At 40.6% G+C, this 14,077-nt stretch overlaps 1 protein-coding gene across 1 annotated transcript; it reads left to right on the forward strand.

Annotated features, from left to right (window-relative positions):
- Positions 1-2,024: 2,024 nt before the first annotated feature.
- Positions 2,025-12,702, forward strand: nfatc2b (nuclear factor of activated T cells 2b). The gene is made up of 10 exons (XM_028575694.1): positions 2,025-2,420; positions 2,992-3,892; positions 4,059-4,230; positions 4,794-4,996; positions 5,506-5,678; positions 5,953-6,093; positions 7,810-7,865; positions 8,193-8,325; positions 9,851-10,492; positions 12,076-12,702. Exons 1-10 carry the CDS (start codon positions 2,294-2,296, stop codon positions 12,120-12,122), a joined length of 2,595 nt encoding a protein of 864 aa, XP_028431495.1. The 5' UTR covers positions 2,025-2,293; the 3' UTR covers positions 12,123-12,702.
- Positions 12,703-14,077: the final 1,375 nt, after the last annotated feature.

Raw genomic sequence — 14,077 nt, forward strand, 5'->3', positions numbered from 1 at the left:
GGACCACAGTTACAAAAGAAACGGTTGGTAACACACTACGCCGTCATGGATTGAAATCCTGCAGCGCACGCAAGGTCCCCTGCTCAAGAAGAAACATGTACAGGCCCGCATGAAGTTCGCCATTCACCACCTGGACGACTCAGAAGAGGCCTGGAAGAAGGTGATGTGGTCAGATGAGACCAAAATAGAACTTTTTGGCCTCAACTCAACTCGTCGTGTTTGGAGGGCAAAGAACACCGAGTACAACCCAAAGAACACCATCCCCACCGTCAAGCATGGTGGTGGCAACATCATGCTTTGGGGGTGCTTTTCAGCCAAGGGGACGGGACAACTCCATCGTATTGAGGGGAGGATGGACGGGGCCATGTATCGTGGAATTCTGGACCGACATCTCCTTCCCTCAGTGAGAGAGCTGAAGATGGGTCGAGGATGGGTGTTTCAGCACGACAACGACCCTAAGCACACCGTCAAAGCAACAAAAGAGTGGCTGAAGAAGAAGCACATCAAGGTTCTGGAGTGGCCTAGCCAGTCTCCAGACCTGAATCCGATTGAAAATCTTTGGAGGGAGCTTAAAATTCGAGTTGCCAGGCGACAACCTCGGAACCTGAATGATTTGGAGGCTGTCTGCAGGAGGAGGGCCAACATCCCTGCCGAAATGTGCACAAACCTTGTCACCAACTATAAAAAACGTTTGACATCTGTGCTGGCCAATAATGGCTTTTCTACAAAATATTAACATGCTGTTTGTCCAGGGGGTCAAATACTTGTTTTTCCTCATCAGATGGTTATCAATTTTAATAAATTCATATGATGTGATTTTCTGGAATTTTCTTTGGGATTCTGTCTTTCACTGTTAGAATGTACATATGATTAAAATTGTAGATTTTTGCATTCTTTGTAAGTGGGCAAACCTGCAAAATCAGCAAGGGGTCAAATACTTATTTCCCCCACTGTATATCAAAGCCATAACTAGTTTCTGCACGGCTACATACCACAAGAAGTGAGTGAGAACAAATAAAGTATATGTTTTTTTGTTTTTTTTTAAATGTACATGAATTTAGCCTTCAAGTAACCGCAACAGAACTCGTGGGTGGATGGAAATTGTACAATACTGCCACCCTGTGGCCAAAAGCTGCTTTCACTGACAATTTAGGTTAGTTCACTTTTTATAAAAGTATGTAATCAGTTTATTTATGTATTTATTGTGACTGAAAAGATTTTTTTTTAGTTTTGTTTTTATAGGCCTTCATTTTTTTTATAGATTTTGTTGAGACATGATTATGAGGATTTATTTTATATCCCATACCATATCATACTGTAGGCATATTATATTTTACATTATTATGTTCTTGTGTTATACTGTTTTATTTACATTTGTATACTTTATAATAATTTTATATTAATTCAGACAAACACTAACTATTATTACTTCATCATATCATATTGTGTACCCAATACTTGCAGACTTTGCTGCGGCTAATCACACCACGTCAGTATGTCACTCTTGCCTTTTTATTGCTCTTGTATAGTCTTTTAGTCTAATTTTAGTCTAATGTTAGTCTAATGTTTTATTTTTTACTTTCTGTCTTTGTGCTGCTGCAACTCCTGAATTTTCCCTTTGGGGATCAATAAAGGATTATTTTATCTAATCTTAACTTCTGTTTAAAAATGGACAATGTAAAACACGTGTCAATAGTACATTTGTGGTAAATGAAATACAACTTTATTTATTCCTGCAGCAGCTCACCACACAGGTCAACAGATACAATAGATGCAGTAGATGAAGAAAGATAAAACACTTTTTATCACAAAGCAAAAAAGTCAGTGAAAGGCTATAAAACTATAAGTGGAAAATGTGGAGTTTTAATATCATTATAATATTACCACAGAGAAGCTCTTGACTCACACAAGAGGAAATGAGGCCTGTGTTTGAAGGCTGTGTGGAGTTTGAGCTGCACTCTGTCAGTGTACACACACACACGCAAACACACACACACACACACACACACAGAAAGAGAGGGAGAGGCAGGTCTGCACCTCCTGTCTGCTTGTCATCAGCAGCAGCGACAGGAAGCGTCTGTCGCCGCTCGTTTTTTCATTTCGCGGTGTTGGATGTTTTATTTGAGCAGCTGCCAAATGTTTAAACGTAAATCATAGAAGACGAAATAAACTGTAACATCGTCCGTTTCTTTAATTATTTACCTCATGCGTACAGCTTAACTTATTTGGCGAGTTTGTAAGTTATTTCAAAAGATAAACGTATCTAAAGAAGATCAAATAGTCAGAGCTGGAGATGACTTCTGGAGGTTTGGGCTTCGCTGAGGGCCTGGGGCAAGACATCAGTCAGGAGGAGTTGGACTTCTCCGACCTGTTTCTGTATAATCCACCTGGGGAAGACTTCCAAGACTGCTGTGATAAAGGTGTGTAGTTATTCTGCTTTTCAGAGATTTGACATATACATTACTCCTTTCAAATTGCATTAAGCTATTTTCTTAGTATTTTATTATTAGTGTATTAAGGTGGTGGCTTTGTGTTGAGCTTGTATTTAGCAGTGTTCTTTTGGATATCCATCAATGAGTACTTAGCTGTCAGGCACTGATGCTTTACTGTAATCCTCCTCTATCACTGTCATTAAGAAGGAGGGAAATCAACTAGACCCTTCTTTCTTTTTCAGAAACCATAGAAACACAAACATATATTGTCTATATCACAGTTTAATGGAGTTCAAATTCACTCAAAAATGTGTTTTCCTAATTGTAACCTCACAGTTTGAGCTTCACTGTGCAGAATGATGTTTGCAGGCATGGGTGTCGTTTTAAGAATGTTAGGTAGTTGAACGTTTTTTGTGCAAAAAAACATATCAGACAAAAATTATTATGGCATGCAGGAGCATTTTACATGTCTTAAAACACGGGATCCTACATTATCTCAGGGTAGTAGTCATCTTTGGACATGTGTGCACAAATAAATCCTTACTTTCCTTATTGACAGATGACTCAGGTGCTCTCCTTCAGAACCCCAGCCAGCCTCCTCTGCTGATAGTCCCAGCCTCCAGTCAGGACCCCTCCTCTCACAGCCCATCCACAGAAAACCTGTCAGGGGCAGGGTTTGACTCCTTGGGGCTTGCATCAAGACCAGGGACCATCCCTGCTCCCAGCCCCAGGATTGAGATCACTCCGTCGGGTGACTCTCTCAGCTCTCAGACCCTGCAGCCGAGCCCTGGCACCAAAGCTCTGGGGGCCTACAGGGAGTGTGTGAGCCCTGCCAGCAGTAACTCCTCCACAGGCTGGCCTGTAGAGGCATACTCTCCTTTGGCTTCACCATGTGTCTCCCCTAATGGAGGCGGCTGTGGCATTGGGCTGTCTGGCTTAGACCTCTGCATCCACCCTTCTTCTGCCCACTCCTCTCCTGGAGCCTCACCTCACAACAGCATCACAGACGAGACCTTTCTCCTGCCCCAGCACCAACGCACCGCCTCATCGCTTCCCCACCAACGCTCCCGCTCTGCCTCGCCACATGGGAAGCGTTCCTATGACAAGGCCCACTCCTGTCAGGGGGGTACTCCTGTCAAGCAGCGCTCCCGGAGCCCCAGCCCCATTCCCTCACCCCATGAGCAGCAGGGGTCCTACTACTTCCCACAATACCAGGCTCAAGCTGAGTTCCAGCCCCAGGCTCAGGCCCCCTGCCCGGGCCTGGAGGAGATGCTGAGCAGCCTGAGCTCCAGTCTACCCAGAGCAATGCCTTCTGCAGTGGTGCGAGATGCACATGGGCAGGCCCAGAGAAAGGACTGTGTTTATGGAGAGGGGTATGACTATGAAGTCAAGTCTGAAGCCTTCTATATGTGCCCAACAGTGTGGCCTTCGCCTCATCCAGTTCACCACGGAGCATTTGGGTGTGTTGTTCGTCCTTTCTTACATCTTACAAATAATATGTCTTAATAATAAGCTCAAATGTAAGCATTATGAAGTACACCACTTAGTTGACCACTATAAGATGACATGTTTGACATTGTTAATGTAATTCCTCTTATTGTCTTTCTCTCTCTATCGTTTCCCCAGTGGTCTCTCCGTGGCTCCACTTCCATCTTTAGAGTGGCCATTGCCCAGTCAGTCCGGTCAGTATGAGCTTATTATCAAGCAAGAGCCCAGATCTCATCACAGAGCTCACTATGAGACTGAGGGCAGCCGAGGAGCTGTAAAGACACCTAATGGAGGGCATCCAGAAGTTCAGGTGCTTTTTTTGGGTGTGGGGTGGACAAAAAAGGAAAAGCAAGCAAGAAAGAAAGATCCCTGTCATTTCACATTTCGTGTTACTAACAGTTTTGTAAAAGATAAATGAAGTAGCAGGAGAGATTGTAAATATAGGGTGGTATTTCCTGGATAATGTGTTTATGTAAATCCAACAGTCATGCAAATGAAAGCGCCTCACATCACCACTTCCACACGGACAACATATTAGGCCATGCGCTGTTTTAAAGTTCTAAAAGAATAATTACGAGTCAGGTGTATTGACATATACAAGCAGTGGTTCATGTGTCTGCTTTATTTACTGCTCTGGTGAGTTAATTAATAAGCCGCTACTGTTGGTTTTCCTGGCACTAATGCAGAAACGGCCTATGCAAATCAGTGTTCTTGCTAAGCCAGATAGACAGTGACCTGTGAAATCATCCCCACAGGGTAAATAGATTTATTGTGCAGTGTGAATTTGTTCTGCAGCCATGGATATTAATGGTATCATAGTTAATTTATTCTGGTGTAAAGCATGCATTTAATTGCCTTTTGTGCCCTTATTAGCTCCGCGGGTACCAAGGCACAGCTCCACTGGGGCTGCAAGTCTTCATAGGAACAGCAGACGAGAGGATCCTAAAACCCCACGCCTTCTACCAGGTCCACCGCATCACCGGGAAGACTGTCACCACACCCAGCATGGAGAGGATGATCCACGGGACCAAAGTGTTGGAGATCCCTCTGGAGCCAAAGAACCACATGAGAGTGGTGTGAGTAGCACAGAGACACTGTGGGATACATGTTATTAAGCAACCTGTAGCCACTTCTGTGGTGTTTTTGCATTTCCTCTCCCATAATTACAGATGCAGAGACACATTAAACTGAGTTGTGGGTTTGGTGGCTATTGATGCTCATGCCAGCTGCAAGGTTTTTGTCTTTTTCACTCCCAATAAATGGCTGTTGCTGCTGATGGAAACATACAATGCACCACTTCTGTGTGCCAGAGAGTTTTTCCAAGAAAGACCTACCTGACACTGCAGCAGCAACAACAAAATTAATTTTGATGAACTTGACTTATGATGAATCAAAATGTCACAGCCCACTGCTTTGACAGAACAAAACTAGGTTATACGTGGCTAATTGAAACAGACACAGATTACATCAGCAAACTATAGTTTGACTGCATGCGAACGGAAACAGACTTTGAATAAAAAACAAGGTTCCTAACGTATCACTTTCATTTAAAAACACGTTTTATTTCTTTTTTTACATTTCACAGGATTGACTGTGTAGGAATCCTGAAGTTGAGAAATGCCGACATCGAACTGAGGAATGGTGAGACGGACATTGGACGAAAAAACACACGTGTGCGTTTGGTGTTTCGCGTCCACATTCCTCAACCAGGAGGCCAGCTCAAGTCTCTTCAAGCTGCCTCTCCTCCCATTGAATGCTGTAAGAAGCGTTTCTTTTCTGATAAGACTAATCTTGCTACCTGTTGCAGGGTCATGACATCTAGTATTGTACAACTTGCAGTTTTATTTATATTACTGTTTATACCTGTATGTTTAAACTGTGGCCAAAAGTTAGATAGGCTGGCTTTAATGTGAGTGTTCGCCAGGCTATAGTAGTCAATATTGCAATTCTGAATTTGAATCATCATCAAACATTTGAGTTACCAACTGCCATGAAAGTGTTTTCTGACCTCTGTGTCTTCCTGTTTCCGCAGCCCAGCGCTCAGCTCAGGAGCTCCCTGCAGTCGAGAGGCAGGACCTGGACCGATGCTCAGTACTTGGTGGTCAACAAATGGTCCTTACAGGACAGAATTTCACATCTGACTCCAAAGTGATTTTCTCAGAGAAGACACAAGGTGAGGAAAATCAGTAATTGAATTGTCTAGTCATGTGATGTGATGTCATTTTAAGTCTCTCCGTACCCCTTTTTACATTTTTAAAGAGGTACTAACAGGAAATATTTTTAATTTAAAATAATACTTTGACATTTTGGGAAATATGCTTATTTGCTTTCTTGCAATATGAAGCTACTGCTAGTGGCCAGCTAGCTTAGCACAAAAACTAGCTTAGCTCTGTCCAAAGCTAACAAAATCTGCGTACCAGCACGTATAAAGCTAATTAATAAATAAATAAAATCTTGTAGGTTAAATAGGTACAAAAAAAAACAGTAAAAATGAAATATTGTGGTTTTGTGGGGGTTATATGTATTATTGAGGTGCTGGTAGGCGGATTTTGTTACCTTTGGACATAGCCAAGCTAGCTGTTTCCCCCTGTTTCCAGTATTTATGCTAAGCTAAGCTAACCTGTAGCTACATATTTACTGTACAAACACGAGAGTGGTATCAATCTTAAATCTCAGCAAACAAAAGCAAATATGTTGAAATATTCCTTTAATAAATTATGCTGTGCCTCCAATCATTATGAAAACTTAATGTGTGGGTTTATGTTGACATGTGATTGTAATGTGTTTATATTTGGACTCCAACCAGGTTTCTATGATTAAAATAGACTAATATTTTGTGCAACACTCAGATACGTCTGTGGCCTCCCAATATCCTGCTTGAGTGTATCCACCTACACCTATAGTATTTTTATTTTCATGCTATTTGCATATCGCCCGGGCAACATCAACTTTCAGTGACGCACATCTTCCTTCAGCCCCCACTTCTAACTCTGACAAAATGAACTATTAGAACAAACATTTACTCTTTTACTGGAGGCGACAACTTTTATTTATTTCTACATGGAAATGTCTCACCTCATTTACTGCTCCTCCTGCCCACACAACATTTTACATTGGGTTACATGGTTTGAGAGCAGAATGGGTACAGTTAACTGCATGTAAAGCCTCCCTGTTGCTTGGTGTGGGGTTTTATGCAACAGGATGTGGTCTGACAGACTGATAAAGATTCAGACCTAGAGCACAGGCTTTGTGTTTAGTTTTTTTTTGTTCAAAGCGTGGGTGGAAAAAAAGAAACAGCAGGTAAAAACTGAGGTGGGAATGAAACCGTAAACCAGACATAGAGAAACATGCTTTCCATTGTGTGTGTATAAATGTGCTCATATGATTTACTGTAAATTAAAGAAATGATTGACATCATCTGATTTCTTACAAATTCATCTTTTTATATAGTCATAATAGTAATAGTTCAACATTATGGGAAATATGCTTATTTGGTCTCATACAATAGTTAAATGAGAAATCCATTACCACTCACATATCTGTCCAGCAAATATAAAGCTTTAGCCGGCAGCCAGTTAGCTTAGCTTAGCACAAAGACAGGAAACTAGCCAAAGGTAATAAAATCTGCCTTCAGCACCTTTAAAGCCAAGAACCCCCAACATGTTGTTTTGACACTTTTTTCTTTTTGTAAGCCAGGCTGTTTTCCCCTGTTTCCAGTTTTTATGCTAAGCTAACTGGCTGCTGTCTGCAGTTACATATTTCTTGTACAAGCATGAAAGTGGTATCAACCTTCTCATCTAACTCTCGTCAAGAAAGCAAAAAAGCCAAAACCACTGCTTTAAACTTCCACTGTTTTAATTTGTGTACGCAATGCTGCCTCTGCTTTCAGACGGGCAGCAAATCTGGGAGGTGGAGGCCACTGTGGACAGAGACAAAACACAATCTGTGAGTTAACTTCCACATGCAATGAGGCAGTAGCATCATTTTGTATAACTAATGATGTACTTTTTGTATGTATTTGATCATTAAACCAACATTATCTGTTACAAATTCACATAAACAGAAAGCAAAACACAAAACATAAGATCCACACACAACATGCTGCTAGATATCATATTCAAAGAGTTTTATTCAAAGAGTTTTATTTCTGATACTGATTTGATTTGAAACAAACAAGCGAAAGATTTGGGGCAGCCTACGCTTCTCAGTTTCAACATGACAGTTTATCTGAATCGTGATCTTTTTTTCTTTTGTGTCGCAATCCTCGTCTAGAACATGCTTTTTGTTGAGGTCCCTCCGTATCGAAACCGGACCATTTCCCACCCAGCCAAAGTCAACTTCTATGTCATCAACGGGAAGAAGAAACGCAGTCAGCCTCAACACTTCACCTACACTCCTGTGATAGGTATATATATTTTTATGTCTATCAGCGATCTCAGCTCAGTCATTACAGGCGGAAGAGGGGTACCTTTAGTGTTTGAGAAACGAGAAATTGACTGAAAGGTCAACACTATAAGAGCCAACAGGGAAAGTCAGTCGTTCTCACCTCTATCAACACAATCAAAGACAAAATTAACATAAACTGAACATTAAACAGGTGATGATGTTGCTAATGTGGCATGTGTACTAAGTCACTCATCCGTTGATTGAGTCAAACTTAGAGAATACAGGAAATAGCACCACTTTATTCAGATTAGATCTAACTGCCATACAATTAAAGGAACATCAACACAGGAACATCAACACAGATCAACACAGTTAAAAGCAGCTACTAGCTTCTTTCTATGATCCTCACTTTACTGTACACTGATGTTCTACAATTTTACATGAAATCAGTCATTAGCTGTTAATAGTGAACTGCAGCCACAAAATAAGTTTTTGCGTAGGGCGACAAATCTCACTTGCTCTAAAGGGGAAAGTCACTCCGCTTTTGTTTTTGCTAATTCTCTCTCCACCTACATGAAATATTCACAGCTGACATGCAGACACACACTTGTTGATAAGCATTATAGGAAACAAATAAGGGAAAAGCTAACCATCCATAGAGCCATGCAGCTAACACAGCTAAAAAATATCACTGTTGGTCTTGTCATTCCATCAATTTGGTCATGACTGAAATATCTCACCATGAAATGTTGCCATGAAATGTTGCCATGAAATGTTGTGCAGGCATTCATGTTCCACAGAGGATGAATCCTACCAGCTTTGGTGATTCCCTTACTTTTCCTCTAGCGCCACCATCAGGTCACAATTTCAGTAGGCCCAGAATTTTGGTTTATTACATAGACTGTATAAAATATGGACGTAGTCTCCATGACATCACCTACAGGTTTCTGAAGAGCCAGAATGAAGCTCAAAGTGGGCGGTTCCCAGTGGCTCTGGCCCTCACCATCTTGGCAGTGCCGGCTGTGTCTATCTCCTGGCTATTCCAAAAAATGGGCAAAGAGGTGGAGGGTGGCTGCATCTCAGACGGGCCGAATGGCGCCTACAGTCGATGCTCGCCTCTTGTGACGACAACCACCTGTCACTCAAAGTGGCCATGCCCTTAATTATGCATAATTTTAAGCCTTTAATAATTCAATGTAGTTATATAGTTATTAAAAAAAAAAAATCACCCTCATACTCACAGTTGTAATGGAACTTGGCAATATAGAGACCAAAACCGTTTTTTTCAAGGAACTGCAGTTTTTCAGTTTTTTTGCAAGCTAACAGGCTAAACTACAATAGTTAACCCAGTAATTATCGCAAGCTAAACATCAGCATGTTAGCAATGTCATTGTGAGGATGCTAGCATGCTGATGTTAGCATTTAGCTCAAAGCACCACTGTGCCATTAGCATGGCTTTAGTCTTGTTTCTGTACTTGAATTCTTGTCAGTGAGCTAATGCTAGACCTACATTGATTTATCTTACCCTTGTTTTTTTATTTTAGCCGTTAAAGCAGAACCATTGGATGACTACCAGTTGAATTCGTACGTCTACTCAGACAATCAATCTCTGGCTGGCCTGTCAATGAAGTCACTCTACCATCACCTGGAGCAGGAGAGCAACCTTCAAGCCTTGAGTGTTTCTCCAACAATGTACCATCTAACCACTGTAGACCCCAGAGCCCACATGTTAATCCCTGATCCACTGGACGACCAACCAGTTTATTACCAGTCTAGAGCCGGCACTCTGATCAACAACCCTGTGCTGTACCACACTGCAGACCAACGTTACAGCAACTGTGGTGCCACCCTCCTCAGTGGTTCCCAGATGGCTTCCCACCCTGCTTCCACCCCCAGCCAGTGTGTCAGTGCCAGAACCCCTATGGGCAAAGTGGGTGAATGTCCTCAGGTTGGAGATTCCTTTGAGGCCTGTTTGGTGTCAAGACATCAGAGTTTTGTGCAGACATCATTGCCACTGGGAAAGTCACCAACTTCAAGATTCATCCAAGGTGACGTTCAAGGGAAGGCTGTAAGCCGAGTGGAGCCTCTGACCCAGATCAGCTCTGGAAGGGGAAACCATGAGGAACGAGCTCCAGAGAAAGTCACAGTCAAACAAGAAAACCTCCGCTATGCCTACTTAGAGGATGGTGAGTATTTCTTTTGCATAATTTTTTATCTTGAACACTTCAGTGAGACTTTATGTTCTGTATTTGATAGTATGATATTTTGTGTATTCAACTGTGTCAAGAGCGTAATTGGCAACACATTTACATTATCTCTCAATCACTCAGTAACTCAGGGTCTGAGTCTTGTCTCAGCTCATCTCCGCTTCAGCTGACAGATCACTAAAATGTTTAGAAGAGTTTTAGAAGATACTGTAATAATTACTTGATGTGATGGGAAAATTAATACACAACAAACATGCAAACTTGCATGAGGGATTGGTAATTGTGGTCCAGTCTGCAAATGCATACAAGCACATTGCAAATGTACGCTTGAAAATCCTGCCTTGTGGTTTGTGTTGGGCCTTTCTATCCACGTTCCTGTCTCTTTCAGTCTCACTCCTACTCACGCAACTAAAAACACACATGCGCATGCTCAGTCTCGTTTGAAATGAATCTAATACAACTTGCTTATGAGCCCTGATGTATTGAGGATGATGAAGAAGAAATAAGCAACATCACCATGAAATGAGAAAACAAATGATGTACTCTGACCTTGTTTGCTGTGGGACGTTTCTTTTTACACCTCTGTGATGGAAGACAGAAACAGGAAGTACAGGCAAATACATGCAGAAACCTGTGGTAAACCTTTTTTTTTAAAGCAGCAATGTCTTGGTCTCTGATACAGACTGCGGTAATAGTGAAAGTTTAGGTAACAACAACTATCTGTTTTACTGAGCATCAGAAGCAAATTAACCAAAATGCACTATTGTGTTTATATTATTATTTGCATTTGTTATGTTTCTTGAGATTATATTTAATATTGATAATATATTTATCACCTCATCACATCATCGCTTCAGAGACTGAAAGTAATCATTATACTGATGGATGTATAAAATTAGAAAATGTTCTGGTGAGCCCTTGGTGGATTTAACCACAAACCACATTGTCAGCAAAGGGGACCTTTCTTGCTCTCCCCCCTCATTTGCTGTCATCGCTTCACTGTTGACTTTATTAAAAGCATAAAAGTCCCCTAAAAATTGGACTTTGGCGACACTTGCTGGTAGTATTATAAACAAAACACTGTTATAGACAGCACAATCCCTGGACCATCCAACAAGTCAAACAAGTAACTTGAGTAAAAATTAAGTGAAAGCAGTTTTGACTCGAACTGCCTCTTTTTTTCCCACAATCAATCATAATTTCAAAAATCTATACAAAGGGATTTAAAATATAAAACAAATTACTGTACTATCAGAATCAGAAACTGGTTTGCACATACAAGGAATGTGTCTTGATTTGGTGCATATTAATAAACTGCAAAAAACAAGAGACATAATATAAAATATAAAGATTTACAATAGACAATATAAAAAGCATAAGAAAGCTATAAGTGGAATAGCTGTACAGTTTTGTGCTGGAATGTGCAAAAAATTCACCGGCTGGTGTGCAAAGGTTCACAGTATTAATATGTAACATTAAGAATGCAAGATGTCTTGTCTTGGTTTATTACAGCGTAGTTGTGAATACTAAAGTTGCTCACCCCTGTTTGTAATGTTTTGCAGTAAATGACATCATAAGAAGAGACATGAAAGGCCACAATGGAAAGTGATCCAGGAGGCCTGCGGAAGCCCTGATGTCCATCAGATTAAGCATAAAATGTAAAATGTTGGAATATGTAAGCAATAAAAAAATGGATTGGTGGCAGGAATTTAAAGCACATTATAGAAACTGATCCACTGTAGGCCTATATGATGACTTTAGACTTTTTTAGCCTTAGCAAAGATAGTATATAGGAAATGCGTCATACCTTATACTGTGTATCTATTCTGTCTTTATTTTAACCAGTTTGACTTCTGTTTATCTATATATTTGTACAATTGCTCTTTGTTAGCATGTATAAAATACTTTATGTTAAATAAATTCTGTTTATATGAATCAGTGTGTTTGCATTAAGAGCAGAAATGGACTGAAGAGTAAATCAAATATTCTCAACTAACACGTTTTAAAAACAACAACAATCTAATACAACTCCCTTTGTCTTTGAAATTACTTTTCCTGGAATAACGTCATATTTCAGCCACCATTAATTGATTAGATGTTTGGTCTATATAATGTTAGAAATAAATCATCATCTTTTTCTGCAAAATATCTTACTTCTCTTAATAGTACAGGCAGTTTGTCTTGTGATGATTAATAAACGGATACCAAAATAGTGTAGGTCAAATCAGTGGCCTAATACAAAAATGTCTAAATACTTGTCTATTAGACAAGATATTAAAATTACAATTTACTTAGAAAGTACTGACACTGAAGAATCATCTCAGTGTTTAATTGTTGACCCAACACTGTTTTACTTTGCTTTATACTTCAGCTTGGGTTGTTCTACTGTATTAATGCAACTCTAATGAACAGTGTTGTGGAAGAAGTATTTCAATCTTTTACTTAAGTAAAAGTAACAATACACTGTGAAAATACTTTACAAGTAAAAGTCCTGTATTCAAAACAAAAAAATGTCCCTGTCAGTTTTATTATTATATATAATGTTTATGGATTAATATTACTGCTGCATTAATGTGTATGTTTTACTGCTATAGATGTTTAAAGTTGTTGGGGTGATAGAATGCAAAACCGGTTTTACCCTGTCATAGTTGAATAACGACAGTTTGGTGGGTAAATAGGACATATATAGAAGCTCAAAATCCCATTGACACCCCTTTACTATGAAAATCTCATATTTTGAAACTGCTGCTGAAAACGGGCGCATCTCAACAAAGCTGGAAGTTGACGTCAACCTCCCAAAAACCGGAACCTTTGTCAGCCCATGGGTGTATTAAGAGAACGGTCACGCCCCAACATTTACATAGGCTACACAACTGACCTGAGATCAGGTAGTCTTCCGAATCTAGGTCGCGCAGATCTCTGCTATTCCATTACAAAATTCACTTCTGAAACGTTTTTAATGCGAGAAATCAACTCAAATATGGGCCGCTTTACGAAAATGGATGGCTAATTGCAAATTTTGTCCGACTGTGTGTCGGAATTCAGCGGCTGGTCCTGCCTGTGTTGTTGCCTCGCCGCCCGGCCTGCCTTCCTTCACACACCCCGACCTGCTCTGAGCTCGATTGAGCTCCCACAGCACTCCATACCCGCGCAAAGTCAGTTTGGCTAATGGACTACTAAACTCTGGTGCTCTGACAGAGCTCCAGGGCCTGCGGCTCCCCTCTTCCTGCTAGCTAAATGCCCGGTGTGTGTGAGTGAGAGCACGGTCAGCGAGCTTGTTACACCAGCAGTCTGTTACCACAGGTTCCAGTTAATCTTTTAATGTGTGTAATTATAATGTGTTGAGTTATTTAAACAAACGATTGGGGAAATAAACGCCGCTTGTCCGCGAGTCTCATTGATAGAGCCTGCGGCTGGATGTAGCTTTAAAAATGAGAGCTAGTTAGCCTCCTCTTAGAATTCCTCTGAAATTCACAAATATTCATTAACTTGAAATCAGACCTTAGACATTATAAGACCTTTAGGGAGATGTTGTATAAGTGGCGTGAGGAAATTCAAACTGTA

Source organism: Perca flavescens, chromosome 4 (assembly GCF_004354835.1).
Source record: "Perca flavescens isolate YP-PL-M2 chromosome 4, PFLA_1.0, whole genome shotgun sequence".
In the NCBI taxonomy this organism is placed as follows: Eukaryota; Metazoa; Chordata; class Actinopteri; order Perciformes; family Percidae; genus Perca; species Perca flavescens.